We start from the raw sequence: 27,219 nt of genomic DNA on the forward strand, positions 1-27,219 counted from the left end.
GGTGATACAATTTGTCCCGCGGTGTGTTTTTGCTGGATGGTTGTTGCCTCATTTTTGCCATCCTCGGTGGGACGTGCGAAGACCAAGCCACAGCAGCACTGAAGTCGCTTTTAACTCAAGGAAAAAAAAATAAATAAAAAAAAAAAATGGGGCGAGTTGCAGCAGGGCGCTTCTTTCAAAGCGGCATTTTTTGCCGCAAACCTCTCGTAGCATTTTACACTGCCAGAAATCCTGCTCCGAGAGGCAGAAAAACGTGTGCACCAAGGCATGGGCAGAGGCTATGGGGCCGGCCCCGGGGACCCGCGGGCAGGAGGGAAGACACCTTACTTCCCCAAACACGAATTTTCTGGGGGAGAAGGCCCCGCTGGAGGTGACCGGGAGCGGCGAGGGTTACCCCGGGTGCGGGGCCACCGGGGAGCGCTCCCGCCCCTCTCTCCGGAGCGGCGCCGGGGGGAGACGGCCGAGGGGCCCCGGACTTTTCCCACAGCGAAACGGGAAGGGAGGGCTTTTAACAGCATCATCATCATCATCATTATTATTATTTTGAATTATTATTTTTAGCGAGAGGGAAGGAAGCTCGGCGGGAGCAATGCCTCTGCCAGAGAGGAAATCTGGGAATGCAGCGGAAGGGAAGCGGAGGACCGGCCGGGGAGCGGGGCAGAGCGGCCGCGGAGGGGGCACCGGCGCAGGTACCGCGGCGGCAGGAAGCGGGGGCGGGCAGGGCGTGCCGGCCGGGCCGGGCCGGGGAGCCGGGCTGAGCCGAGGGGAGGGGAGCGGAGCGGAGGCGGGGCCGGCCGGGGGGTGGCCGTAAGGTGAAGGTTGTTGCAGTGGGTTCATTAAAAGACAGAGTTCAACTCCTCGCCGTCGCAGAGCGCTGCTGGAAGGCTGGTTCGGCTGCGTGGAAAGGGGGAAAAGGGGGGAAATTAAAAAAAAAAAAAAAAAAAGAGAAAGAAAAAAAGACAGCAGAAAAGGGAGCAAACCCGCAGCTACTTAAAACAATTCCAAGAGGAGCGGAGCAAGAGCCAAGAACGGCGTTGGAGACGGCGGGAAGCAGGGGCAGGCGGCGCGCTCCCGAGGCCCGGCGAGGAGGAAGGATGATAAACGTGGTGGCCGTGTGGCTGGTGGCCCTTTGCTTCCAGGCTGCCGTCCCGGTGAGCCGAGCGGAGCGGGGCGGGCGCGGCGCACGTGGGGCGGCGGGCCCGGCTGCGGTGCGGTGCGGGGCAGGGTGGGCCGGGGCGGGCTGGGCCGGGGGCACCGCCCGGATCCCCGCTTGGCCGGGCTCCCGCAGGGGAGCGCAGCGGTGCCCAGCCCTGCCCGGGGTGGAGGGCTGCGGTGGCCTTTGTGCTGGCGGCGGGCTCCAGCCCGGCTGCCCCGGCAGCCTTAATTCAAACCAGACCCGCCGCGGCGGCTCCCGATCTGCCGGCGGCTCCGCCCCGGGGCGCCGTGGGGCGGGCGGCGCTCCCCGCCGGCCGCGGGACCCCTCGGTGCGCCGGGAGGGCCGCGGTGGGGGGCTGGATGCTCCCGCCGGCCCTCCGGCGTGTCGCGCCCCGGAGGCGCTGAGCGGGTCCGGGGGAGCGCTGGCATGTGGCCCTTTGTGGCTCGGCCGTGGCCCGAGTCACGGGTGACTCCTGAAGCGGGGCCGCTTCTGCCGTGCCCCGGCACAGCCCCGGGGAGCGCGGGTCGGCGGCTCCCCGCCGCCTTTGTGCCTGGAAGCCCCAGCCCTGTGCAGGGTACGCCCGCGCTCCGCTTTCTGCCCAGCGGAACGAAGGTCCCGGTGCTGCCCGGCGGAGGCACGGCCGCCCCGGTGCCGGTGCTCGGGGCGCTCCCCGGAGCGGGGTGACCCCGCGGCGGCGAGGCCCGTCCCGGCTGCCGTGTCCCGGGAGCAGCTCTCGGGGCGGCCCGGAGCCGTGGGCGCGCTGGTCCCGAAGCTGCAGCAGCCGCCAGGTGTCATTCGCGGACAGGGAATGGCTCTGCTCCTGCTCCCGCCCCGCCTGCGAGCGCCTTTCCGCGGAAACCTGGCTCCGCAGCCCCGTGGAGCGCTGTGCTCGCTGCTTCAGGTCTGTGCCGGCAGCCTGGGCGCCGTCCAGCCCCGTGTGCGGTCGGAGGCCTTGTGGCCGCCCCTCGAGGGGCACGGAGCCCCAGTCCCGTCTCTTTCTTCTGAGATGAGAGACGCCTTCTTGGCTTCCCATGTGTCCCCCACCAGACCTGAGTGTGCGCCGGTTGTGGAGTCTTTCTCCTTTGGATGAGTTAGGGGGAAAAAGTGGAGCATGAGGTGATTTGAGCCGGCAGAGCCATCAAAGTAAAACTGGCGGGGTTTTTTCTTTCTGAAATGATTGATTTAAATCTTGCCTAGGGATGAACTGCAGCACCAGTCGAATAAGGAGTGGCAGAACAAAGTGCACAGTGGGATCTGAGCTGCTCGAAATACCTCTGGTTTTGTTGTACCATTCTGTCTGTGAACTTTGCCTGTGGCTCTGGACATGGACCCTCCTAGCCCACATAGCAGTGGGTCCTTATGAGATGGCTAAAAATTACAAACATGTGAGTGTAGGCAGCTCTGTTCCATGGGAAGGAGGGATCTGCTCCCAACTTCTGAGTAAGCTTCTGCTTAATGAAGTGGGAAAACTGCAGTTAATTTGCAGCCTCTGTACTGTATTTGGATAAAATTCCCCTGTGATAAATATTCTTTACTAGAAATCATAAGGACATGAAGTAAATGCTTGGTGGAATTCTCCTGTGCCTAAGAGACACTCAGGCCTGGGTGGCACTGCAGATCGAGGGGTTTCAAGGGTGAGCACCCAGAGGAGCAGAAGTCCTTGGGGCTCTCCAGGGTGACTCAGCACCGAGGCTTTTTCCCTTCTGGTGATCACATGGCTTTTTTTCCCCGTGTCAAAATGTCATTGACAGAGACTAAACTGCCTTTCCCACCCATCTGGAATAATTACGATTTTGCATTAAGTGGCTGAAAACCTCTTGTGTTGGACAGAAGCAGAGTGACCTTGTACAGTAGGTTGAATCTGCCAGACTGCAGTGCTGTGGGCATTGCCATGGTTGTGTTGGGCTCTTGGTGGTCTGATTCTTGGGATGGATGCCACTGCTGCTGGTACATGGCTTGGCTCCTCCTGTGTAACTTGACTCATCTATGCATATTGTCATTGGAATAATAAACAGGAGCAAGAAAGTGGCCAAACAATAGTTGTTTTCTTCCTGAGTACTCTTACCTGCAGCAATGATTGTGGAGGTTCCTAGTCTTTTTCAAGGTGACACTTTATTGCTTGAAACACTCTTTATGAGAGTAATTGCCCTCTCTTGTTACGGTGAGGGCATGAACTTCCTTGAAATAAGAAGGCTGACACATCTTACCATTTTAACCTTGTTATTCTCTCAAATGGAAACTTTTACACAGTGTAAGGCTGCCAGGAAGCCAACTGAGCCTAGATGAGCATCCTGCTGCAGGAGGGCAGTGGGCAATCCCGCCCCTCTGGTGAGAGAAGGAGGGTTCTGATTGTTTCGTCTGGTGTAGGTGCATGCATGTGGCTGACACAAGCTGAGCAGAGCAGGCCAGACCTTTTTCCAAGGGTGATGTCATTGCTACCTGAACATAAACTAATTAGAAGAAATTAAGTAGTCCAGCTTGCTTGTTAAGCACGCAGGCAATGGATAAGGAGGAAACACTTTCCTCTATAGCATGCACAGAGCAGTGTCACAATATTTATCCAGCACTGTAAACAGAGCTTCTCCACCTGAGCACTGACTTGCTGGTGGCCACCTCCTAGTCAAACAGTGACTTCTCTATCTGGTCAGCTCTGAGTGGAGCAGCAGCAAATGGGCTGGAGCTTGTATGGTGTAAGGGGGCTCTGGTGCAGTTTTACAGCCTTTGTTCTAGGTTTCTTTAAGTTTCAAGTGGTGAGAAGAGCTAACATTTTTAATGGCAGCGCTCTGAAATTTCTGGAAACAAACAATCCTCTCTAACAACCCGAGACAAGTTACAGCAAGTGCAAGAAACCTGTAAGCCTTCTAAAATTAAGTTAGTGCACAAACCTGAAATGTAGGCTGCTGTTTTAGCAGCGAAATCGGTCCGTTTTAAGTATGTGTTTTGCATGGCCTGTACTCAGATGTCTCCAGGTGGCCTGTATGCCAGCACTTTGTCCTAACCTTGTCTGAAATGATTCCTGTGTCCAAGAACCATACTAATACCTGAGAGGGACGTTCCACACTTGTTTCTGGCATCTGAGGAGCTGGGATTTTAGGCCCTCCTTACAGGGAGGAGGAAGCTTCTTGGGAGAGAGAAGATAGGCCTTTTTCTGAGTAGGTGCTGCCAATTATAAAATTGCAGTGCTCCAGCACTGCAGCGTTAGTGTTTTTATCCTAATAGCTTTGAGATAATAAAGAGTAGAAGACATCTAATACAGCACTCCGTGACAGCTGAAGATTGATGGGCTTGCTGTGTTCAAATGGCACTAGTCCCTCAGGACAGCGTTCAGCTGAGGCACCTAAATGTAGGTGTCTGTGTGTGCTGGGTGCTTAAGCCCTCATTAGAGTCAAGGCGATGTAATCAGTGGAGCCAAAGAGAGTGATTATCTGACCAGCCCCTGCACGTCTTCTCCAAGGTGAGTTGCTTTGTCAGGGCTTTATTGGCTAGATCTCAAGTTGCCTATAAGACACCTTTACTCTGGTGTCTTTATCTGAGAGCGATTTAGCTCAAAGTGATGGACTTTTTATCTGTGGAAATTTATCGTAACTCTCTCCATAAACAAACAGACCAGACAGGTGCTGTTCCTGCCAAGAGAACTAGCAAAGCAGCGGAGAGCATCAGCTAGCTAGAACAGCAGTCCTCTCCTGTTCTAGTGTAACTGTAGTCTTGCTCTTTTAAAGGTTGTGGAAGAAATTAGGGATTATAGCTGGGTCCTGTCTCAGCATTCTGAGATGAGCAGAAACATAAGTGGTTGTGTTTGGGGAGGATGGTTGTGAGCTGTTGAGTAGGCATCAGAGTGTTGACACTGATTATTTGTGGATTAGACGTGAGGAGCTTTTGTTACTCCCTGGACTTTGATATAGGCAGTGATTGTACAGTGGGGAAGTTGTTTTGACCAACAGTGCAAGGTCATCCGATGTTTCTTATAGGTTCACTTCTGAGCTGAGAAGATACTCTTAAATACAGAGGGCATGTGACGCCTCCTTAGGAGTGCTGAGTGTCAGCTTTGTTAACAGGTCTCTGAGTTAGGGCTGATGAGTGTACTTCACTTGAACTGCTGGCTACTGGTGTACCGCAGCAACGAGCCTTATCTGGCCTGGCTAGAAACCTGGGATAGTGCACCTTCTGCTCTGAGGGATGCTAATGGAAAAGTTACTGCTCTGTGAAGCCTCACCTCAAGGTGAGATAACATTTGGACCTCCTACAAGCAACTCTTGTGGGGCAACATCTGCTAATGTGGTGGTTTCCCAAGCTCTCTGTTTCTCAAGCAGTGCTTGGCTGCAGTTGGCGTTCTGGGTCTTGTGGAACCGGCACGGGTCCAATGGAGTCTGTTAGCTTGGGCTCCTTGCCATGCTCGACTGTAATGTTTGTATCTTGCTGCTGAGACCAGTCTCACCAGTGAGGCTTGCTTTGCTGGATGGGAACCAGTGGGTTAGTGGGATTTGGATGGAGTTGGCAATAGAACTTCCCGTTGAGTCACTGGAGCTGCAGTAACAACTGAGTCATGGAGGTGTTGTAAGTCATGGCTTTCCCTGCTAGGCTTCTAGTTAGAAACTCCTTGGGGTATTATCAGTTGAAGAACTCTTGCTGCATCACCTCTGTGTCTTGCTGCTCTGCTCTCTGGCAGAACGATCTGTTAGTGGCCTGTGGTTTTGCAACATGGTTCTCTTTAATGGCCACTCATTCTGTGTCTTGGTGTTCAGGCTTTTCTAACTGAAAGTCTTCTGGATTGCTCTTGCAGAATGACTCCTGACTAAATCAAGGGTGCTGAAATAGCATAGGAAACTGCCTGCCGACCAGCTTAAAATACTCATGGGTATCCTGCCTTGTATGGGGTCTCAGTGTTGTCATACTCCACTGTGTAGCTTTTCTACACTCTCTGTTCAGTAATGGCAATGTCTTGATTGCCACAGAAGCAAAGGTGGATGATTTTTGGCTGTGGCCAGTCCCAGCCACATGCTCCTGTCAGCCAACCTTCTGCAAAGTACAGCCACCTCACACACAGCAGCTCCTCACAGTGCACTGGCTCCATCACCTGAGCACACACAAACCATAGCTGGAGATTGGGGGCTGCTCTTTGTCTGCCTCTGCCACGTGATGAGAAGCTTATTGCCTCTTTTAAATGTAAGGAAACTTGAACTCCATTCCACTTGGAAGGGGAGTGTGCTGAACGCTTTCTGGGCAGCGCTGCAGACCGTGATTGTCCTGTGCTGTACACGGGAAAGCTCTTGCTAATTAGTTTCTAATGCTGGTGGCTGTACACATCCTGGTCAGAGCCAGGCAGCAGCTCCAGTCCAGCCCCTTGCATACAGGGATTACTGGAGGAGCAAACTGTAGATTGAAGCCAGAGGTGGGCAGGAGTGAGTGGAGCCAGTCTGCTTTCTAGAGAGCAAGTGGTGATTAATATAACGAGTTCCAGATGAGAGCTCTTGTGAAGCTCCATGTCGTAGCAGTGGTGCTGTGGTGTGGCTGTGCTGGTAGGAAGCCTTTGTGTATTCTCTGGGGATCAGAGCTGGCAGCTACAGTGCTGTAGGAAGAGACTACATGGCTCTTTCCTGTCCCAGAATGGGATCCCATGCTGCCTTTTTCTATGCTTTGAGATCAGAAGAGTGGAGAAATACAAATATAGGTATGTATATATTTATAGAGAGAGACATCTGTACCTGTCATGTGCTACTTGTTATCCAGCTGACAGCAGGGTTTGGAGGCTGTGTGCCCTGGCCCCAGCATGGTGATCTGGGAGGTTGTGCTTTGCACAACCACAGGAGCTCAGAGCAATCTGGTGATCTACCAAAACATCAGTCTCTAGTAAAAGCATCTGCAGAGGAGAGAACCTGTTACCCCATTGGCCAGCTAATAGGGATCTTCTTTAGGGACAGAGTCTTTCTTCAGTCAGGAAGCTGATGGGTAAAAGCCCAAACGAGAGGAACCATGAAGCTTGCTTGAATTTGTATCTAACACAGATGCTAATATACATTATATTCTTCACTCACTAGCTGTGCTCTGTTGCTTATGAAACTGTGATAGAGACTCTCACACCAGCAGATTTGATAGATGAGTGAGATTTGTCCACCTCGCTGGCTCTCCAGCAGTGTGGAAGTGGCAACCACATGCAGTGAAAAAGTGGTGATGAGGCTTGCATCGAAACTTGCCTAACAGCCTGCAGCTAGACAGCTTTGACTTCTAAATCTCTTTCTGTCCTAACGGAGGAATCATCTAGATCGTGACTACTTTCCCATCGGTGAACAAAGCATGGAACAAAAGAGGCTGGCTCTGGCATGTCTGGGCAGTGGCAAGGAGTGCTGTGCTATCGTGCGCTCACATCGACTGACTCATGGCCTGCAGAAGAAAGCTGCTGGCTTAATCCTGCAGCAGCACTGGCTCCCTCTGAAGTGTGTTTAACCTGCAAAAAGTTCCCCAGTCTGCATCTGTAGTTGCACTGAGCTGTGAAACACTGGTGAGCTTCTTGCTACGCAAGCTGGAAGATGGGATTATGAATAATTAGAAGTTTTTACTCTGGTAGCTCAAAAGTGCTAAATGCTTGGTGTGCCCTCCCCTCACCCAGCAAACAGCCAGAAGGGGTTTAAAAGACTCACTAAACATTCCTACACTAGTGCTTGTAAGTAAATGTGGTGGGTTGACCCTGGCAGGGTACCAGGTGCCCCACCAAAGTGGCTCTGTCACTGCCCTTCTCAGCTGGGCAGGGAGAGAAAACATAATAAAAGACTTGTGGGTCAAGATAAGGACAGGGAGAGATCCCTCACCAGTGACCATCACAGGCAAAATGGACTCACTTGGGGAAATTAATTTATTACCAATCAACACAAAGTAGGATAATGAGAAGTAAACACAAATCTTAAAAGCACCTTGTCCCCATTTCCCCCTCCTTGTCTGGCTTACTTTTAATCCAAATTCTCCAGCTTTTCTCCCCAGGAGTTAAAGGGTATGAGGAATGGGGGTTGTGGTCAGTCCATCACACGTTTCTGCTGCTCCTTCATCCTCATGGGGAGGACTCCTCATAGTCTTTCCCTGCTCCAGTGTGGGGTCCCTTGCACAAGAGAGAGTCTCCACAAACTTCTCCAATGTGAGTCCTTCCCATGAGCTGCAGGTCTAAATCAACTGCTCCAGGCTGGATCCCTTCCATGGGGTGCAGTCCTTCAGGAACAGGCTGCTCTAGCTTGGGTCCCCCACAGGGTCACACGTCCTGTCAGCAAACTTGGTCTGCCGTGGGCTTCTGTCTCAGTGGGAGTTACAGGTCCTGCCAGGAGCTTCTTCCAGCATGGGCTTCCCATGGGGTCTCAGCTGCACCAGGAGCTGCAGAGCAATCTCTGCTCTGGGGCCTGGAGCTCCTTCTGTCCCTCCTTCTTCACTGACCTTGGGGGCTGCAGGGTTGCTACTTCACATATTCTCACTCCTCTCTTCTCTGGCTGCAATTACTCCTGTGCAATAACTTCTTTCCCCTTCTTGGCTGTGTTATCCCAGAGGCACTGTCAGGGATGGTCTCAGCCTTGGCTAGCAGTGGGTCTGTCCTGGCTGCTGGCGCTGGCTCTGTCGGGCATGAGGGAACTTCTGTCTTGTTAGAGAAGCCACCCCTGTAGTCACTGCTACCAAAATCTTACAAACCCAGTACAGTAAAGCACGTTAGACACAAGGCGCCCTGTGTATAACTTAAATGCTAGAGTCACGATTGTGTAGGAAATCTAATTTTCTGGCCTATTCTGTAATGCACCCCCCTTACCAGACTGCCTGCTGAGAACCTTCCTGTGCTTGTTTGGGGGCATGCTGGTTGGCAAGGCTCAAGACTATGCCATAAATCATTCTAGTAATACGATGGCATTGGTTGTGTTCTAGTGCCTGGGGATGTTCTCTGATATTATTTAATTTACTAGTATGATGTAGCCAGTGGGTCTCTGGCTGCAGGCCCAGAATATTATGAAGTTAAGAAAACTGCAGTATCAGTAAAAGAAAGTGAAAGTTCACAACGGAGGATCACAACTCTTCTGTTGGAAGCTGAACCTATCTTGGATACTTCAGAGAGATGAGCAAGTTGTATGAGAAGTCCCGTGTAATCCATCAGCTGAGGATTGCAGGTGAATACTACACATCTGAGGCAGCCTTCAGTGTTGTTGGTGGGTGCTGGTACATGCCAGTGGTTCAGCCTGTGCTTTTTGACTTGGCCAGTAAAGTAGTCCTTCAGCATTTTGTGCTCTGCTTTATTTAGAGGGATGATGTGCTGGCTAGAGTTGGTAGTCAGTGAGTAGACCCAGAAGTTTATTCATATATATGAAATATCTTCAACTTAGTGATGTTTGAACAGTGTCATAGAAGTTTGATCTATTGTTATATCACATCTTGGCTGTGCTGATGGTACCTGTTGACAGAAAGTGGACTGGACTAGGGGACATGCTGTGCTAGGAGTAACTTAATAGTAAAGCATTCACCTTGCCTTGCAAGTTTAGCATTGTTTTATTGACTTGTCATGGCTCCTGTCAATCTTTCAGAAGTGGCATTAGTGGTCTCTGTTGTCTCTTCACAGTGTGTATGTGTAAAACTCAGGGATGTTCAAATCACAGGTTAAAATCTTAGTCGCCCATATGAGGCAGGAAAGGATCCAGAGTGCACAAAGGTGGTAACATCTCCCACTAAACTCAAACCTCCCCACCTGATTTGGTGGCTGCTCTGAAAGAAGGCCATGGGGAAGACAGGTGAACAAGCTGTATGCCCAAAAATGACAGCATGAGGTGAGGCTTGCATAACAGCTGAGATCAAAAGGAAGCTCTGATTTGTCTTGCCTCTGTAACATCCCTTATTCAGGGCTCTGCTGTACAGATGTGATACAAAACAGTGTAACTGGGTGACTGGGTCAGAGTTAGTTAAATCCAGTAAGTGTTTGGTCAAGAAACACCTAATGTCTATTAATTAAATGAGTGGAACAATAGGTGACTGGAGCACAATTGCAGCAGCAGGTTTTTTAAGACTGTTTCTGATGGGAGGATTTAATTTGGTGCTTCATCACTGAAATGATACTCCAACACCCTCGTGACTCAGCATGGAAGTACACCAGTCAGCTCTCATAATCTCACTGAGGTGTTGCATAATTTAATTGTGAATGGGGCAACTGCTGTCAGTAAGCAACTGCTGTTAGAACTTTGTAGTATGTGCAGGATTAGCAATTCTGTAAACCTGAGCACAGAGACCATTGGTGTCCTGGGAGGAAGTGCTGTGAGCTTGATCCGTGCCATTCCATTTGGGTAGATCCCTGGCTGTGTGTTCCAGTGGTTGTGAGCATGTATGTTTCTCAAAGGGACTCCATGCAGTCTGAACTGTGCTCCACCTTAGAAAAACTCTGTGAAATATGGTCCAGCCTGTGCCCAAAGACCATCTGAGCTACTTGTTCCAGGGAGATCTGTAGTACCCAAAAGACTTGCATGATGCTTTTCTTCAGGAGCTGCTAGGACTGTTGAGGAAGGAGTGGATAATGGTGAAAGTGCCTCTTTGAGAAGACTCTTGGGATAGAGAAACAAGGTATTTCTGATCTGAGATGTTCCTCCTGCATGTGGTGGAGATGTTTCAGTCCTTTAGTGAATGGCTTAGTCTTGGTGGTGTAACTGCATCTGTTAGGAGGGGTGCCTTCTGCATTATAATAAACAACCTTGGCTTAGTCAACACTGAGTTCCTTTGGATAAAACAAATGTGATGGCATGCCTCATAATGTGGGGAGAAACTTGATTTCATCAGATCTAAACTGGCAATGGTGAGCCATAGAAACAAACATAAAAAGAACACCAAGAATCGTGGAGTATACTGAGTTGGAACTCCACAAGAATCACTATGTGCTAGTGCAAGGCCTGCCAAGATGCAGAAGCGGCCTTGCATTGGGTCAAACCCAAAATGTAAAGCTGCCTGCATGGTCTGTGTGAGTCCAGCCACTGGCTATTGATTGAGACTCATGAGTTCATTCTTAACAGACTGGTGCTGACTGCTGTGAGCCCTGCTGTGCAAGAACAGAGTCCCTTAGAACTGGTTGGGGCTTAGCTATGACTAAATCATAAGGGTGCTGTGGAATGCCAACTCTTGGCTCTTTTTTCTTGCTAAGTTTTGCTTCTGTAGCTCCCTTACAAATATTCAAAGTCTTCTGTACCAGACTGACAAGGGATCAGGTTTGGGGATGTCCCTTGTCCTGCCATCTGGTGTGCACATGTGAGAGAGAAGTTGCCTTGGTGCCTGTTCAAGCCAGGCAGCTCCTTCTGGGGGCTTCCAGTCCCCTGATCCATCAGCTCCTAAGTGGGGGTTGTGGTTGAAAGGGCTGGTGGTGATGCTGCAGCTGGGAAGTTGAGAGTGAGATTTATAGTGAAATACAGTATTGCAAGGGAACACGTCTGGGGGGTGTGTATGGAAAATACAGATTGTTAGCAAAAAATAATTTCACAAGCATCGGAGACATGGGATTGTGCATCCTTCTGAAGGAAATGTGGAATTTTTCACAAAAGCAATCAAGAAGGCCCTGTCTTGGGTTGTTGAGGCTTGAGCTATTGTCATGATATGAAGGAGCTGATATAAGTTCTGTAAGTTAGACTGTGAGCAGATCAGCTGGGAAGATAATGCAGAGTGTGATAGCAACAGGGCTTGCAGCTGGCAGGTGTTTCTGTCACTGAAGTGTAAGCAAATAGAAGGTAACTTTTGTTGTCTTGTGCATATCCGGTTTCTGTAGGATATATCCTCTTATAAAACATTGTCTGGAAAGTTCCACTGTAACTCTGTGTAACTAACTGGAACACCTGGTCTGCTTTTTTGTTGTTGTAAGGCCAAGTTTTTCTAAGTTTGAGTAGTCTCACTTAAGTTTACCAATGACTTTGCCTGAGACCTTTGGTACTCCAGGGTTGCAAGCTCATCTTTCTGCTGAGGTTTAAACAACCTCCTCACTGCTAGGAATCACAGGTTGTGCCCTAAGTATGCTCTTAGTTTGGTACACTAGGGATTTTTATCTGAAACTTGGATTTCACTAATCTAGTATAGCACTGCAAGCAATTTGCTCAAATTAGAAACATGTATGTGTCAGCAATAGACTGAAAATGCTTCTGTGATCCTTCAAGAAATCTTAGAGCTTTGTCTCCTGGCTCCTTGGCATGCGTCACATTAGGTAATAGCTGGACTTCAGGGTGGAGAAGAGGGAAACTCTTGAGATAAGAACCTGAGTATTTTCCTATCCGTGTGTCTGGACACTGAAGGCTGTTGCATTTACCCTCATCTGACAATTATTCCTGGCTGCGTATTGGCTTCCCCTTCTCAGATGAAGCAGAAGAGCTTATTTCCCCCCCAGATACTGTGTAGCATAGCGATGAGGTGGTTTTTGACTTCTGGGACCACATCTGCTCAGGTCAGAGCACTTGTGCAGCTGTAGCACTGATTGTGGTAGTTTGCTGATCACATAAAAGCTGGCATGGAGCTCATTTGAAATGGGTAGTAGTTCTACCAGCCAAATTGCACAGCATTTGTCACCAAGAAACAGTGTCACTGAAAACAGACAAACAAAACAATTGTCACCAGAAACAGTGAAACTCTGGCTTCCCTAGGCTAGAGGCACGTGTGTTCTGGTGCTGCTGAGAGGCTTCAGCGATGGACTGGGTGCCACCACCTTAATTTGAAGACTTGAGATGCCACAGACCACATCTTGCTTTGCTATAGCCACACCTCCCATTTCTGAGCTGGGACTTGTGAGCTGAAGATGACAAGAGCAGGCTGCGCTCCTGTGGGACCGAAGTCCCTGAGCTGCCTCTGCAGTGTCCTGGCTCTGGTGAGCTGCAGGTTTGTCTCTGTCCTGCAGCCAGGACAGTGTGCAGGGCTGAGCCCCTCGGTGTCCTGACCTGTGGCTGACAGCCCCAGGGTGACCATTTGGAGCTCCCAGGGCTTCTGGAGGAGCCAGTCCCAAATGGAACAAGTGGGGGCACTCGCTGCTTGCAGCTCTTCCCTGGAGCCCAGCCTTGGACTGCATTCAGCAGCCTCAGGGCTGGAACGCCAACTGGTCTGCGTCTCTGGGAGCTGGGTGGTTCCTCAGGTGTGTGGGGAGAGGAGCCTGGCTTCTCCAGCCCACACGTGCTGTTAAGGAGCAGTCAGGCAATCTGCAGCCCTCTGTTGCGCTTGTCAGAAACTCTAGTTCTGTAGCAAGTTTAGCTGCAATGACAGTCCTCAGTGCTGATCACCAAACAGCGTGAGTGGGTGTCAGGAGATGGGGCAAGGAAAGGAATGTGCCTCCACCACAGGTCTGCTGGTCGGGAATAACTGGCAAAGAATGCTGAAGGCATAAGCTCGGTGTGTTTACATGTGCTGGAGGCAACACTGCAATGTCCAGTCTCTTATTTAAAGTGGCTGTGGCTGCTGATGCCTTGTGTGAGGCGAGTTGTTCTTTCTCACCTGAGCTCCACAGCAGGGGCTGCATGTGTGCAGGAGGAATTTAGATACTGTCACATCTAATTTCTTCTGCTGGCAAGAGGGTCACATTTATCTGTGCTGTAGTTACCAGCATGTGTGAGTAATGCTGTTTGGGCTGCTGAAGTCCTCTGCTGGATAGGTTTCCATATCATAAAGATTTTCTGCCTGCCAGCGTGCTCCTCTCTTTAGCCTTGCTTTGTCAGGTTTCAGGGATTGTTGGCCCACCTCTAGTCTCTGCTGAAACCAAGCAGTTCTTGGTCTGTTCCTTTCTAAACAAGCAGGTGAAGTGGCTGTTGCTGTAAGAATGAATCTCTGCTGGGTTGGATACACTAGGCAGTAAGAAGTGCTGGTGACTTTCAGTCAGAGGGTTTAAAGACAAGGTTTGCTTAGTCTTGATTTAGGCTGCTCACTGCTCATCTCTTAAGCTAGCTTAAGTAGGTTGAAGATAATTTCCCAGGATGGATGGCCTCAGTGAGCTGCACCTACTTTGCACAACCCTTTGAGCTTATACATTGGCTGTGGCTTTCTTGTACTAGCTCAAGAAACAAATGCCTGAACTATCAAGTATGTTAAAGAGCTGCAGGGAAGGATCTTTAAAGGAAAGTGGTTTATAACATAAAATTGAACTGGCTGCTTCTCATGAGATTAGCTGCAGGGAAATGAGCTTTCTCATTAGACTGCATCTTCAAAGCACGGGCTGCCTTGAACGTGGGAGACAAAAGGGACCCCACTTTTGGCCATATTGGGACAGCCTGTCACTGATCCAGATTGAGCTGTCTGCCTGTTGTGTGCCACGTCTGTGGCTGTGTTGGTCTGCAGTGAGATTCAGTCTTTGGCCTGGGCTGCATTGCTTGACTGGAAGGAGCAGGTTGGAGTGAGTGAAAGCAGTGTGTAGTAACTTACTTGTTTGATATATTGTCCAGGTGAAAAAGACGGAGCACAGGCTGTAACTTGCTTCTCTGTGTTGCTGAGGGACTGAGCAGGCTTCTGGTGGGGCTGGCTGAGAGGGAGCTGAGAGGCAGCTGAGCTCTTCTGCATCAGAACTGGCATGGTGCCCTGTGCACTCTGGCACAGAGGACTCCCATGCACGGCTGGTGTGCTGGCCCTGCTGCCATGTGCATGGCCATGAGCTTCCCCTGCTGAGGAATCCATAGCCCTCTGGGACTCGGCTACTCCAGCTTTGCTCAGCCCTCTCTGATGAAGGATAATTCCTGATGTCCAGGAATAAATGGCAATTGCACTGGGTCTCCTGTAAAGTTCAGGTAGCCCAGGATGAAAGTGGGACTGCTCCTGTTTTAACATCTGTCTAGCCTTTGCTATTGTGTATTCCTACTCCCAGGGAGACTTGAAGGACTCAAAAGCACTGCTGTCAGACCTTGGAACAAGCATTATCCATGGTGAGCAAACGCTGCAGAAGAGAACCCTCTCTACAGCCCCTGTCCTTGCTCATTTTTGTATGAACCTGTGTGGCCCTCTGAGTCAGCCTGTGATTTGTGTGTTGCCTGCAGTCTGGTGATGAGCATTTCCATAATGCATGGCGGGCTGGGGAATGAGTGTCAGCATCCCAGAGCGCAGGCTGTGAGTCTGTGTGAATGCTTAAGCAGCCCTGGCTGCCACGCTCTGCCCTGTGCCAACACAAACACTTGTGCATTCATGCACTGAGTAGGATTGGAAAACTGGTCCTGCTGGAAAATTCTTTGCATGATATTTTATCCTCTTTTTACTTTCTTTGAGGGTTGGTTTTTTTTTGGTTTTTTTTTTTTTTTTTTTGTTGATGGGTTTTTTGTTGGTTTGGTTTTTTCTTTGCTTTTTTCCCCCTTTTGTTTAGTTTAACAAGACCAGTTCCCTGGTCTGGTTCACCATGAGAGTGCACAAACAGCCATCCAGGGGATGGTCCAGGAAGCATGAAGTGACATGCTCTCGTGGGAGGTGGGAGTTGAAAAGGGCCCTGCTGTATGGTGTGAAACTTAACCTGATGGCGACAGGCTGGTTCATTTTTGCTCTTGGCATGTTGATTGCTGTGTTTCTGCCCCACTTAATTAAAGAAGTTGCCCTGTCACGCTGAGGAGAAAACATAAATCTGATTGGGCAATAGTGTGGAGCCTCCAGAAGCATTGGGACACTAGCTGCTCTGCCTGTGGAGTAGCTGGGTGCTCTTCCTTGGCCACTGCATCTTGTGCAAAGGGTCAGAGTATCCTCCTACAGCTTGAAGAAAAGGAGGATCAAAGCCTAGTGAACAGTGGGTAGTCTACAGTCTGTTTTGTTCTGCCCATAGTGGAATGGATCTTAAGAGCTCTCATCCTATTTTGAGCAGCTACTGGAAGGTGTTTTGCTGCCTTTGACAGCTGAGTGCCAAGAGGAAGCTACTGTGTGATGATCAGGGAGCTCAAACACAACCAGGACTTTTCCTTCAAAGATAGTTCCTCTCTCAAGTCACCAGGCAAAAATAGAAGAGGAGGCCAGTTAGAATGCAATTAACCAAGATTTTCCATATTTCTTTACACTAATAATGATCTGATAGACAAGCAGCCAGATTAACTGGCTTGCTTACTCCTGTCTGCTAAAATGGTGCTTGCCTTGCTGAGAAAAAGAGTATCCTTTGCTTTCCACTTGCTTCTCTTTAGAAGGAGCACCCTCTGAGCCACTAACCAGCCTTGCTCCAAGTGACACAGATTGATGGGTGGAAGGATGGGAATGCTGAAGCTTGTTGATACACATCAGAAGGTTGTTGAGGGTGCAGGGGAGCACCACCATCTGAAACAGGGAGAGCACTAGGAAGTAAGAAGGGCTGGTGACTTAGTTTGTAGAATCATAGGAGGGTTGAGGTTGGAAGGGACCATAAAGATAACCTAGTAACCAACACCCCTGTCATCAAGGCAGTCCTTGACTGGAACACTAGCCAGGGATAAAATACTGCTTAAATCTAGACTGTCCAGCCTAAATCCAGACTGTTTGTGGGGTGGTTTGTAGCTGTCTCTGCACTCTTTGGCCTGTGCTGTTAGTCTGCACCTTTGACTCCTCTAGGAAGAGAAATACTTCATTAGCCTGCCTGATCACCAAGGAGCACCAGGGTTTATTTTGGCGCAGCAGCAGGAGGGACAACAGAAGAGAATTTAGGTGAGGTGGTGCCACACTGCTGCTGAGTTCTGATGCAACAGGCTTGTATGCAAGCTTCATTCTTGACTTGCCATATAAAAGCATCAGCTCTCTTTCTGCTATTCTAGAATTTATGGCTGTCTGTTAAAAGAGAATGTCTGCATGGCCAGCTTAATTACAGAGTCTGTATGCCTGTAAAAGAAGGGGGATAGGTGAGGATGCTGGTGGTGGTTTTTGTATGGTTTTGGGGGGATTTTTTGGTTGTTGGATGGTTTTCTTTTTAATTCCCCGCCCCCCCGCCTTAAACATTTAAGCTGTCTCCAGACCATGAACATTTGGGATTGGAGTTAATTGTTCATGGGCTATTAACTGCAGAATATCAAGGTTTAACAAAGCTAAAGTTTCCTTCAGCAGGTGGTTTTGTCTTCCCACACACACACATACCAGTATTACTTTGAGGTTAGAAGCTCTTCAGGCTACTCTGCCTCAGATAGCATTTCTTCTCTTCAGTGTATAGGAAAAGAAACCTTTTACAAACCCTTCTATTTGAGTTTATTTAAGAATTAATTGTTCAAACCCTTGTGAAAGTATTCTTCTAGATGCTCTATTGTAGCCAAATTACAAGGCAAATGCTTGTCTTGCTCTTGAATACCTTTTAACAGGAGCAAACTTTGTTTATTTCCCATGCAGTTGGAATACTCTCACAGGATGGTTAAGGAGGTGGTTGAGGTGGGAGAGCTCATTACAGTTCATGCTTTTTCAGCTGAGTAAGAAGGATTTATTAGGAGAAATAAATGTGCAAATTTAGCAGCTTTATTCAGATAATGGAGGATTTCAAGTGTTTTTGACACTGCAGATCACTAACTGGATTAATAAGAGTTGGATACAAATCATCCTTAATCTAGTTAAGGGCTTGTAGCAGCTTGTGGCAAAGCCAGTGGTTTTGCTTACCTCAAAGAGCAATTTGAAAAAAAGCTCTTTCCTTTTGCATGTATCAAATTAAATAAATGTGGTTCCCAGTTGGGGCAGGGTTAGATCAACTAATCAACTACAAATCTCCCCCTCATCATGAGAGAGTGCTTCAGATCTCTGCTGTAGCAGGAGGGAGCTCTGTAGCAGCTGATGGGATAAGCCCAGACACATTCATGTTTTGAGACTCTGACCAAGATGAAGACTGAAGAATAGTTAAAAATTATACTTTAAAAAAGAAAAAAAGTCTGGAGGTTGTCAGCCTTCTGGATCCAATAATATTGCTAATGAGTTGTGAAAGCCTGGCCCATTGTTGATTAAATTGAAGATGCCACTAAGCAGCTTTCTGGTTGTCCCAGCAGAACTGAATAACTATTGTTCTGCAACAATACAGTGCTCAGCAAGAGCAGAAGCTAAGAGTCACCCCAGGGTTTCCCCCAAACCAGGCTGCTTTGATCCTTGCGGAAGAGGGTCTTCCACTGGTTAATGAGAACTGGGTTAAAGCATATCAAAAATGCAGTTAAAAATTTTACTCCTCACATGCAACTGAATTCAGTGACAGCAAATCAAAAGTATTCCCAAACAGTTCTCTGAACTGTTTAAAAAACTCCAACAAAAACATTCAAGTTTGTGAAATGGTAAAAAAGCAACATGTTGTAGGTGCTCAGTAAGAATGTAAAGATTTTTTTGACTCAAGTATGTGAGATACCATAAGAGATCCTTCAAAGGATCCACTGTCTGAAGGGTAGAGTAAGCTTGTTTTAAGCTGGAATTATTTTCAGCTCTTTTGTATGATAACATAACCCAGTGTTCTGTGCCCCTAATCCTCTTGGCTAATCAAAACCTTTCCCATTGGTGTAAGTCAGCTTCAATAAAAGGTCATGGAAAAACCTTGACCATGAGGTGTTTGGTGTTTGAACAGCATGGTCTGTCTTCCTGATGCAGACCTAAATTTGTTCAGTCCCTTCCAATGCTGTCCTGAGTCAGTGTTTTCTAACCTTGCTGTGTCTGAAATCCTTCAGCAGCAGATCATTATAGAAGCATGGCTTTTTTGCGGTACTTGTATTTTGTGGGGAGGTTACTGTGTTTTATGCCCACTGAAGCTGTAATTTATGGAGCAAGAAATGTAGTTTTTATATAACTATACAGTTACATAAATTAGGCAAATCTTCCTTAATGCTTGTGTGTCATGAAATTGGATGATGTCATGAAATTACAGCACTTTGTGGGTATTCTGACTGCTATCCGCATGTGCATAATCCTCTCTGCTGTCCCTTGAGTATTTGGACCAAAGAAAGTCCCTCTCAGATCCCAAGCCTCAAACTCTCTGGTCAAAGGGAGGTGCCACAATGCCCAGAGGAGCAGCTGGGGACAACACCCTTTGGGACATGGAACCCTTTACTAAGTTTTTGTGTAAAACAGTGGAAAGCAGGCTTTCCTGATTGTGATTCACGTTTTCTATTATTCTCTTAAGGGCAGCAGCCAAAGCTCAGGGGACTGGTCTGTCTGCTGTGGTGTTTGCGGGGTGGGTGCTGCTGGACAGCTCTGCACTGGGACACCATTGGGTGCCCATGGGTTTAGACTGGGCTGCTCTCCTCTGAGGAGCACCCCTCTACCCCTGCTCAGATACAGAAATCAAACTAGGACTCAAACGGGTCCATACCAAAGGCTGTGGAGAAGCAGAAGCTTGTAGCTGCCTGGGAAGAGGCTCAGGTGTGAGGAGAGGGTAAGTAAGAACAAAGGAAGTGTAGCGCAACTGAACAAGCCTCACCTATTAACCCCTCCAGGGGAAGAGGTGCAGGCTCAATAGTCAAGATCAAGAGTTGCCATTTAATTTCTTGAGCCTGTGGTCCTTCCAGGAGGATTGTTGAGGTTTGCAGATGACCAATCTGTCCAGGTGTTTTTGGAAATCTGTATGAGCTACCTCTAAATACTCAGATTTGGGGGGAAGGTAGCCTCGATCCTAGCTGAAGGTGTATGGTGATACATCTTATGCTGTACCTACAGTCCCTTACTTCAGTAAAAAGCTGGAGAGTTTGCTTTTTAGCTGCTTTAAAGGAAGTCTTCCCACTGGGAGGAGAATACAACCCCCACCTTTAGCAACACCTTCCCCTTTTGCACTCAGCCAGGATGAGTGAAGGAACAAAGCGTTGTGCTTGCTTCTGCTGGGGTCAGAAGTGAGGGAGAAAAATGGTCCCCAACCCCCTATCAACAAAAACAGTGCAATTTCTAAGGCCTCACTTATCTTCTGAAGGTACTGGAAAGGGCACATGAGGGAGCAGAGTTTGGGCAGCCTGGCAGTTCTTTCTTTATTCTTTATGCACCAACAGTTCGTACTCTTTAATATTTGAAGTGTAGTGAGATCAGCCTGTGTGAGTCACCACCCTTCGACAGAAGAAGGAAAACACATGGGAAGTACTTATCTGACCTACTTTCCGTGGAAAGGTGCAAAAGCACAGTGCAAACAAGCAGAGACAAATCTAAAAATCAAAATTACCTCATGATTTGCAGTTAAGCAAGAGATCGAAGGGCAATTCACTCTAGAAGTATGCTTGCAGAAGCTTAAGGAATAGTACTTTAGGGATTTATTTTCAGTAGGGAAGAAAAGAGCTAAAAAAATTATGTCCATATTGAGGGGGTTTTGTTCCTAGTTATTAAAAAAAATCACATAACTACAATAATTGCCTATTATAATAAGGGGTAAGATCTTGACTGAATAGGCTGGTGGCAACTTGGTTACTTGTCTTCAGAGAGGTGGAATCTAATGGGCTAGTTAACCACCTTGGAAACTAGTTCTGTGGAAATGTGGGGAATGGATAAGGTATTAAGGATGGAAGAGAAAACTGGATCAACCTGGTATCTTAATAAGAAGGAGATAGGACCAATAAACACATCCATTGTAGGTAATAAAGTGACAACTACAGAGCTGGATTGTTTTGACAGTACATACTTGTCCTGGCTGACTGCTTCCTGGGATGAGGATTAATGTTATATTCATTTTTAAGTGACACTATGTTAATACAAGCTGGAGAAATACAGTGAGCCTGGCTGCAAAGCTGGCAAGAATATATGTCCGTTTTTTTACATAATAAAATGAGACTTTGCATTTCTTTGGATCATAGGGATCCCACAGCTTGGATGATTCAATGTGACCACTAAACTTGCAGATGGCAGTGCTGGAAGGGGGTGACAAAGGTGCCTTGAGCATGAGATAGAAGTCAAAATTTGTGAAAACAGGGAATGTAGTTGGATGTCAAAAAGATGAAATTTGGAAGAAGTGACTTACAGGGCTTTGGTTTGAAATCTGAGAAGACAAAATGACTGGTTAGGTAATGGTAGCCCTGCAGAAATAAACCTGAGGCTAGTCATGAGCTGCGAGTCACGTTGTAGTGATAGGAGCAGTAAGTGTATATAGCACAGGCCAATGAGATGCATGAAGTAATCATTCTGTAATTAGTAAATTAGTAAACACTGAAAGAGTCTTGTTATCTTTGGAGATCCTGAATAGCTTTGATGTTTTATGCTCTGACAAAAAAGAGCCATAGAACGGGGGTTCGGCCCCTTGTTTCAGCACCTGAATTTCAGTGCTGGTTGGTGCACTCCTTGGAGTGTAAATGGAGAAAGCTCAGAGCTTCTTCTCCAACAGTGAAGGCTGGCTTTTATCTCTGGACTTATTTTGAGAGCCCACACTTAATACAAATAGACTTTGATTCTCCTTCCAGCTAGGTGTTGTAGTTTCAGATATGTGACCAGTATTTGAATCAGAAAGGGAAAGAAGACAAACTACTTTGCCTCCCGTTCCCTTCTGCTCCTTAGAATTTATGCAGTGATTTGCAGGTGGAGTGGTTGGCAGATAGGGAAGACACAAACCATCAGCACCTGAAACAGGCTGGTAAAGACTGAGCATTGCCTGCTACCAGAATGCAGCACTGAATGGATTCCTTGCTTGCTTCTTTTCCCCAAAGCAGCTGCAGCCTGGAAGCAGTGCAGAGAAGGAAGACAGCAAGACTGACCTTTGCAACGCCAAACATATTAACCAGAGTTACTCTTTTGGAGAGGGAAGATGAAAAAATGCAATCTGAACAAAAAAAAGCTTGCATGACCTTTAGGAACCCCTAGAGGACTCTGTGCAAGCAACGTGATCACTTCAGTCTATCACTGACACATCTTTTTGCTCTTCTCTTTAAAGCAAACTACGAATCTGAACCTTCCCCCTGAAGACCTTGATTCATCTGGTGATGAAGATGACACGTTCTCGGGTTCAGGTGCAGGTGAGTTTTTTAGCACTTGTGCTGGTAGTGCTTGATCCTTCTAGGATGTGGCAATTGAGATCTCAGTAAGCCCCCAACTCAAGGAGGGGGTAGAGGGAGGAATCCACACACACACACCCTTGCCCCAGAATATGAGAACTGGGAACAGAGAAAGTATTCCTTGAGATGCTAACAATTAGTAGAAAATGAGCTGTAGGAGACTTGAAAGGGAGCAGAAGCAGAGGTAGAGTCCATGTGACAGCTAATGTGAGATGTTGTGTGAAGAATGTTGTGATTCTGCACTTATGGGGAAGAGAAATCAAAACAAGGCCCTTTATGAGCAGGTAGGAGATAATGTTTGAGAGTGTGTAAACCCCAGCCTACCAACATGTATCAAGTGCGAACTTCATCTGTCATCAGATCTGCCATGTTCTCGTGGGCCATAGTTTTTGATAAGTGATAAAGGAGATTTAGGGTAAGGGAAAATTTATTAAAAATTATATAAAAATGATTGCTGAACTGCATGAGAGAGACTCTTGGTGTTCAGTACAGAAGTGAGAAAAGAGCAGGCTATTGGAAGCTGAAGCAGGCTATCCTTCTGCTTCCTCCCAGCCACAACCTTGTATTTTAGATTAAACTCTCTAGAAATTAAGACCCTTAAATCAGTGCCAAATGCAGTAGAGACTGAAGGTGTGACTGCTCTAAATCAAATAAAAGTGTTTATGGAAAAAGACTCAGATAACCACCCTGAGGAACCAGTATACTGAAAGCAGATTTCCCTTGTCGGCCTTACCACAGATGGGCACTTTTGCCTTGGGGAGAAGCAGATGACTAACAAAGTATTGCTGAGTAGCACATTGGTCTGTCCCTTCCTTATTCCACTGAAAAGGATGAGGAACTACAAACTGAATTGCTGTTATTATGAAAATTGACTATGAAGGTTAAGCATCTTCCTTAGACCAGTGTCCTGAAGATAAAATTAATAGACCTCTAAACTGGCCAAAGATAATATTTACTTGTTTGTTTTGCAGGTCCCCTGACTGACAAGTCTCACACCTGGAGAATCCCAGGAGAATCAACCAATTCTTCAGTATTGGCAGCCCCAGTGGATTTCAGTGAACAGCCGTTTCCTGGGATTGAGAGCAGAACTGAAAAGGAAGTAGTATCTCCTTCTACAAGCAGTAATCTAGTGACAGAGAAACCAGTTGTAGCTGTGAAGGATGAAGTACCCATCCTGGGCTCATCTGATGGGAGACCAACAAGCCATGCAGTCACAACAACAGTGAGAAGCCCCACTGCTCACGTTCCTTCTGTGGTTCATGTGACTCCTTCAGAAGCCTCTGCTGTGGTCCATGAGCTTGAACCTAAAATCCCCAGCTCTGCTGTGCCAGACACCAAGGACGTGCCCCAGCCCCACCCTACTGTCCCTGGGGAGGGGGACATCGCTGCCACCGCCGCGGCCACAGCTCCCAGGGAGGTCATTCCCACACAGGAGGAGGTTTCTGAGGATGGCTCTGGATACCCGGTGAGGACTGATAGTTATCACACCCTTTCTGGGGACATGATTTAGTAGCATGTAGTAAGTTGGCTTGGTGGGCATGGGTGTTGACAAAAACAGTGATTGGTTTAATAGGTTATGCTGATGGAGGGTTTTAGATGAGAAAAACAGTGTGCTGGAAAGTCTCCAGAAACAGACATGATGAGAAACATGAATAACCTGCCTTGTATGTCCCAACAGGGAGACTTCATCTTGACTAGAGAGGAGGATTTGGTCCCCACCCAGAATTCAGAAGTACTGGCTGACTCTGAGAGGAATGCCAAAGCAGCAGGAGCCTCAGGAATTATGGACAGAAAAGAAGTTCTTGGAGGTATCAGATATTTTGGATTTCTAGCTGGTGAAAGCAGATTCCTGTAGGAGTCTCCAGGCAGCAGGAGCTGCAGTTGTTCAAATACATCTCTGAGCAAGGAGGCCAACCTTTTATGTTATCACCTCTGAAATCAAGGTGATGATTCTGTGTTGTCAAAACCTTAACAGGGGCAGATATTAGTCTGCTAATAACAACTAGCAGTGGTTGCTTTAACCACTTTCTTCATTCCTCTGAAAAATGACAGTAAGATTTCTGTTTTGCTGCCTCAGTCAGATTACCAGGGTTGAAGACCATAGCCCTGTGTGCTTTGCAGCATAGCCCAGTGGGAGATCCATGTCCCTAGGACTGGCTGCTGTATCTGAATAGGTGCTTGGTAAGGGTGTTTGGTTTGGGAGGGGACAGGAGGACAAAATAATTTAAGTTGTTAAGCCAGGGACATGTAAGGAACAATCTGGAACTTAAAATCATAGTAGCACTATCTGGTATGGCATCTAGAGTAATCTGTGGTTTTTTTCCTCCCCTTTCAGGTGTTATTGCTGGAGGACTTGTAGGCTTGGTGTTTGCAGTGTTTCTAGTTGCATTTATGCTGTACAGAATGAAGAAAAAAGATGAAGGCAGCTATTCACTGGATGAACCAAAACAGTCTAATGGAGGATACCAAAAACCACACAAACAAGAGGAATTCTATGCATAAACACTGACCTTCAGGACGCTTCTTATTCCATCTTTCTTGGACTCTTCTCTCCCTGCACGTGGACCTCCTAGTGTGCTTTGCATTAAACTTAAGCCATATGATCATTGGGTTATTTGCCCTTACCACTTTGCCATTGGAAATTTTATAACTACAAAGTAGATCTGGATTCATTGAACATTCCCTGCTTTCTTGCACAACTTTTTTTTTTTTTTTTTAACAGAATTGGAACTGCAAGTTCCTAAACTCATTTTGGTTTATCTAAAGACTTCTGGGACAGGCGATGGGGAGAAGATAAGGGAGCACTGTATGTATAAAACTCTTGATATTTAGGGAAAGGGCTAGCAAGAATAACCAATTTCCAGTGCTCAGATTCTGTATAGCAGGGATCCTTCCTATTTAACACATAGATGTGTTTTGAGTGTAACAAGTGGCTGTGTTGGGCAGACATTTGGTACACTGCTATCCTCTAGCTCTTTCTGACAGCTGTATTTGGAGCACTTAATGCCTATGAAACATCAAGCTGAACTTGATCTCTGCCGAAAGGAGGTGTGAGGGGCAGGGTAGACAAATGACTGTCACGTAGTTTAAAATAATGTATGTTTTGGAAGCTTTATCCCATACTCAGAACCAGCTCCTAAGCAGCTGGTACACACACTAGCAAAAAAACAAACCCCAAGAACCCCAAAGCTAAGCAGAGAGTTAATTTTACCAAAAGTTTTGGGCTGTCCCCGCTACTCTCTCTCTCTCTCAAGGCTTAGGTAAGAAGTAGACTTTTCCAAGCAGTCTCATCTCAGACATTCCCTTCCCTAGGTGCTGAGTGCAGCTTGGCTGTCCTGCTGTAGATGATCTTACCCTGTGCAGTACCAGGTCGCCGGGGGCGTGTTGTAGCACCTCTGGTCACTGTGGCTGTCTCAGAACATGGTCTGCCCTCTGGCACAGGGGGCTGTGGCACACAGGGCTGGGAGGTGGGAAGCAGCATGTCGTGACTGCAGCTAAGGAGCACAGAAGCATCTGAAATGAGCCTGGGGAAGGCTGAGTGTATGTAGGTGGCCTTAAATAGACACAACAGTTGGTGTGCTTGACTCTCGCTACTCTGGAGCGGCTCCTTGGAAGCTGTTCCTGCACTTTGGAGAGAAGCCACTCCAGGGATGTCAGGCTAGCCAGGGCAGAAAAGCATCTCCTGAGCAGAGTCGGGATGCCTGGAGCTGTGTGTGGTCAGTGTGCTGTCAGGTGTCAGGCACTGGGGCCTCACTGGGGGTCTGCAGCTCTCCAGCCTCTCAAACCCAGTGAACATGAGCGTGGTGTTCTGTACAAGCCTTACTTCTGCTCTGCCTTTGGGTAGCTTCTTGCCACTTCAGCTCCTCGTCGCTCAGTGCAGAAGGTTTGGGGTGGGTAGGGGAGTGTTTACAACTGATGTAAATATTTGTACTGTTGAGCCAGAGGGAATGATCGGAGTATATTGGATATATTGCAACAGTCAGTACAAATGTTGCACGTTAACAGACAAAAACCTGTGTAATTTAAATGAAGTATAAAACACTCCTGAGCTGCCATGCAGCTAAAATTGGTGCCTTCTCTGCAAATACAAGGAAAAAAAAACCCCAAAATATCTTGATTCCAAACTCTTTATGCACGTGGAGAACTCGTGCATATGTGTAGCTGGCTGTTTTTTTAAATAAAGCTGCAACAACCATTAGGGTTTTTTTGTTAGGGTTGTTTTTTTTTTTTTTTTTTTTTGGGGTTTTTTTTTTTTTTTTTTTTTTTTTTACTGAATGAATTTTTATAGGTTAATGCAATGACCAAATGGTGTTAATTTCAGCTGTAATTCTTTGCTTTGTATAGGAATGTAGAAATGTTTGATAGGTCTGTCTATGAAAAGGTTCTTGTAAAGCACAGGAAGATACAGTAGTAAAATTCAGTTGTACCTCACAACCTTGTTAGGGGGAAAGGGAAAAAAACTGTATATTTTGGTAGTCTTAACTGACAGTTTGTGAAACAAACATGACATTCTGTGTTATTTAAGTGGTACAAATGAAATATGAGTTCTGACAGAAGATGCAACATTGGGTTATCTGTATGCCATGTAAAGGTATACTGCAATAAATGGCATTTTGGCAAGAATGTGTCTGACACAATCTGTCTGTGAACACTGATGTGTATAATACTTCAAAAAGTAGATGTTGTTTTTAAGACTGCCTAGGTCTTTAAGGAATTTGGGTTACAGAACTGTGAATTTTGGGGCTAAAGACACAGAGATTGAGTTCAGCATTTGAAGGGTAAGAGTGTGGCCTCCTTCCCTCTTACCCTGCCTTGAGTGCCCTGGTTGCAGTGAGCTGCTCTTGCTGGAGGCACTGGTGTGGGATACAACTGAGCTCTGGTGGAGGCTTGAATGAAAGGGCTTTGTTGGAGCCCTGCAACATTTCATGCTGGTTATGGGACCTCTCCTTGTACAGTGTCACCTTCCCCAAAATGGTGATCAAAGCTGCAAATCTTCCACAGGGCTTCCTCTTGCTCCTCGCCTTGTGCCCTCAGGAGTTTGAGAGCAGAGAGGACTATAGGAGGGCAGCCCCAAGCCTTCTATTAAAACCTGCTTTCCAAGATGAATTGGAGACTGTGCCCCCCAGGAAGGAGAACAGAGCAGGCCTGTCCTCAGTATTCTGCTGTGCAACATCAATTACTCTGGGGTGCTGTGGCTTGTGTGGGGGGAGATGGAGCAAT

General features: G+C 47.4%; 1 protein-coding gene across 1 annotated transcript; it reads left to right on the forward strand.

Moving 5' to 3' along the window:
* The first annotated feature begins 793 nt into the window (after positions 1 to 793).
* On the forward strand, positions 794 to 26,622 carry SDC1 (syndecan 1). Its single transcript, XM_066314749.1, has 5 exons — positions 794 to 1,151; positions 21,879 to 21,960; positions 22,971 to 23,464; positions 23,678 to 23,807; positions 24,335 to 26,622. Exons 1-5 carry the CDS (start codon positions 1,095 to 1,097, stop codon positions 24,499 to 24,501), a joined length of 930 nt encoding a protein of 309 aa, XP_066170846.1. The 5' UTR covers positions 794 to 1,094; the 3' UTR covers positions 24,502 to 26,622.
* Positions 26,623 to 27,219: the final 597 nt, after the last annotated feature.

Source organism: Sylvia atricapilla, chromosome 3, assembly GCF_009819655.1.
Source record: "Sylvia atricapilla isolate bSylAtr1 chromosome 3, bSylAtr1.pri, whole genome shotgun sequence".
Taxonomy (NCBI): domain Eukaryota; kingdom Metazoa; phylum Chordata; class Aves; order Passeriformes; family Sylviidae; genus Sylvia; species Sylvia atricapilla.

Bases quoted from the DNA above. Each gene is read 5' to 3' on its own strand.
- SDC1 (XM_066314749.1), top strand. From the start codon at position 1,095: ATGATAAACGTGGTGGCCGTGTGGCTGGTGGCCCTTTGCTTCCAGGCT. The intron at 21,961-22,970 runs GTGAGTTTTTTA...TTTGTTTTGCAG, and splicing joins GTTCTCGGGTTCAGGTGCAG to GTCCCCTGACTGACAAGTCT. The intron at 23,465-23,677 runs GTGAGGACTGAT...ATGTCCCAACAG, and splicing joins AGGATGGCTCTGGATACCCG to GGAGACTTCATCTTGACTAG.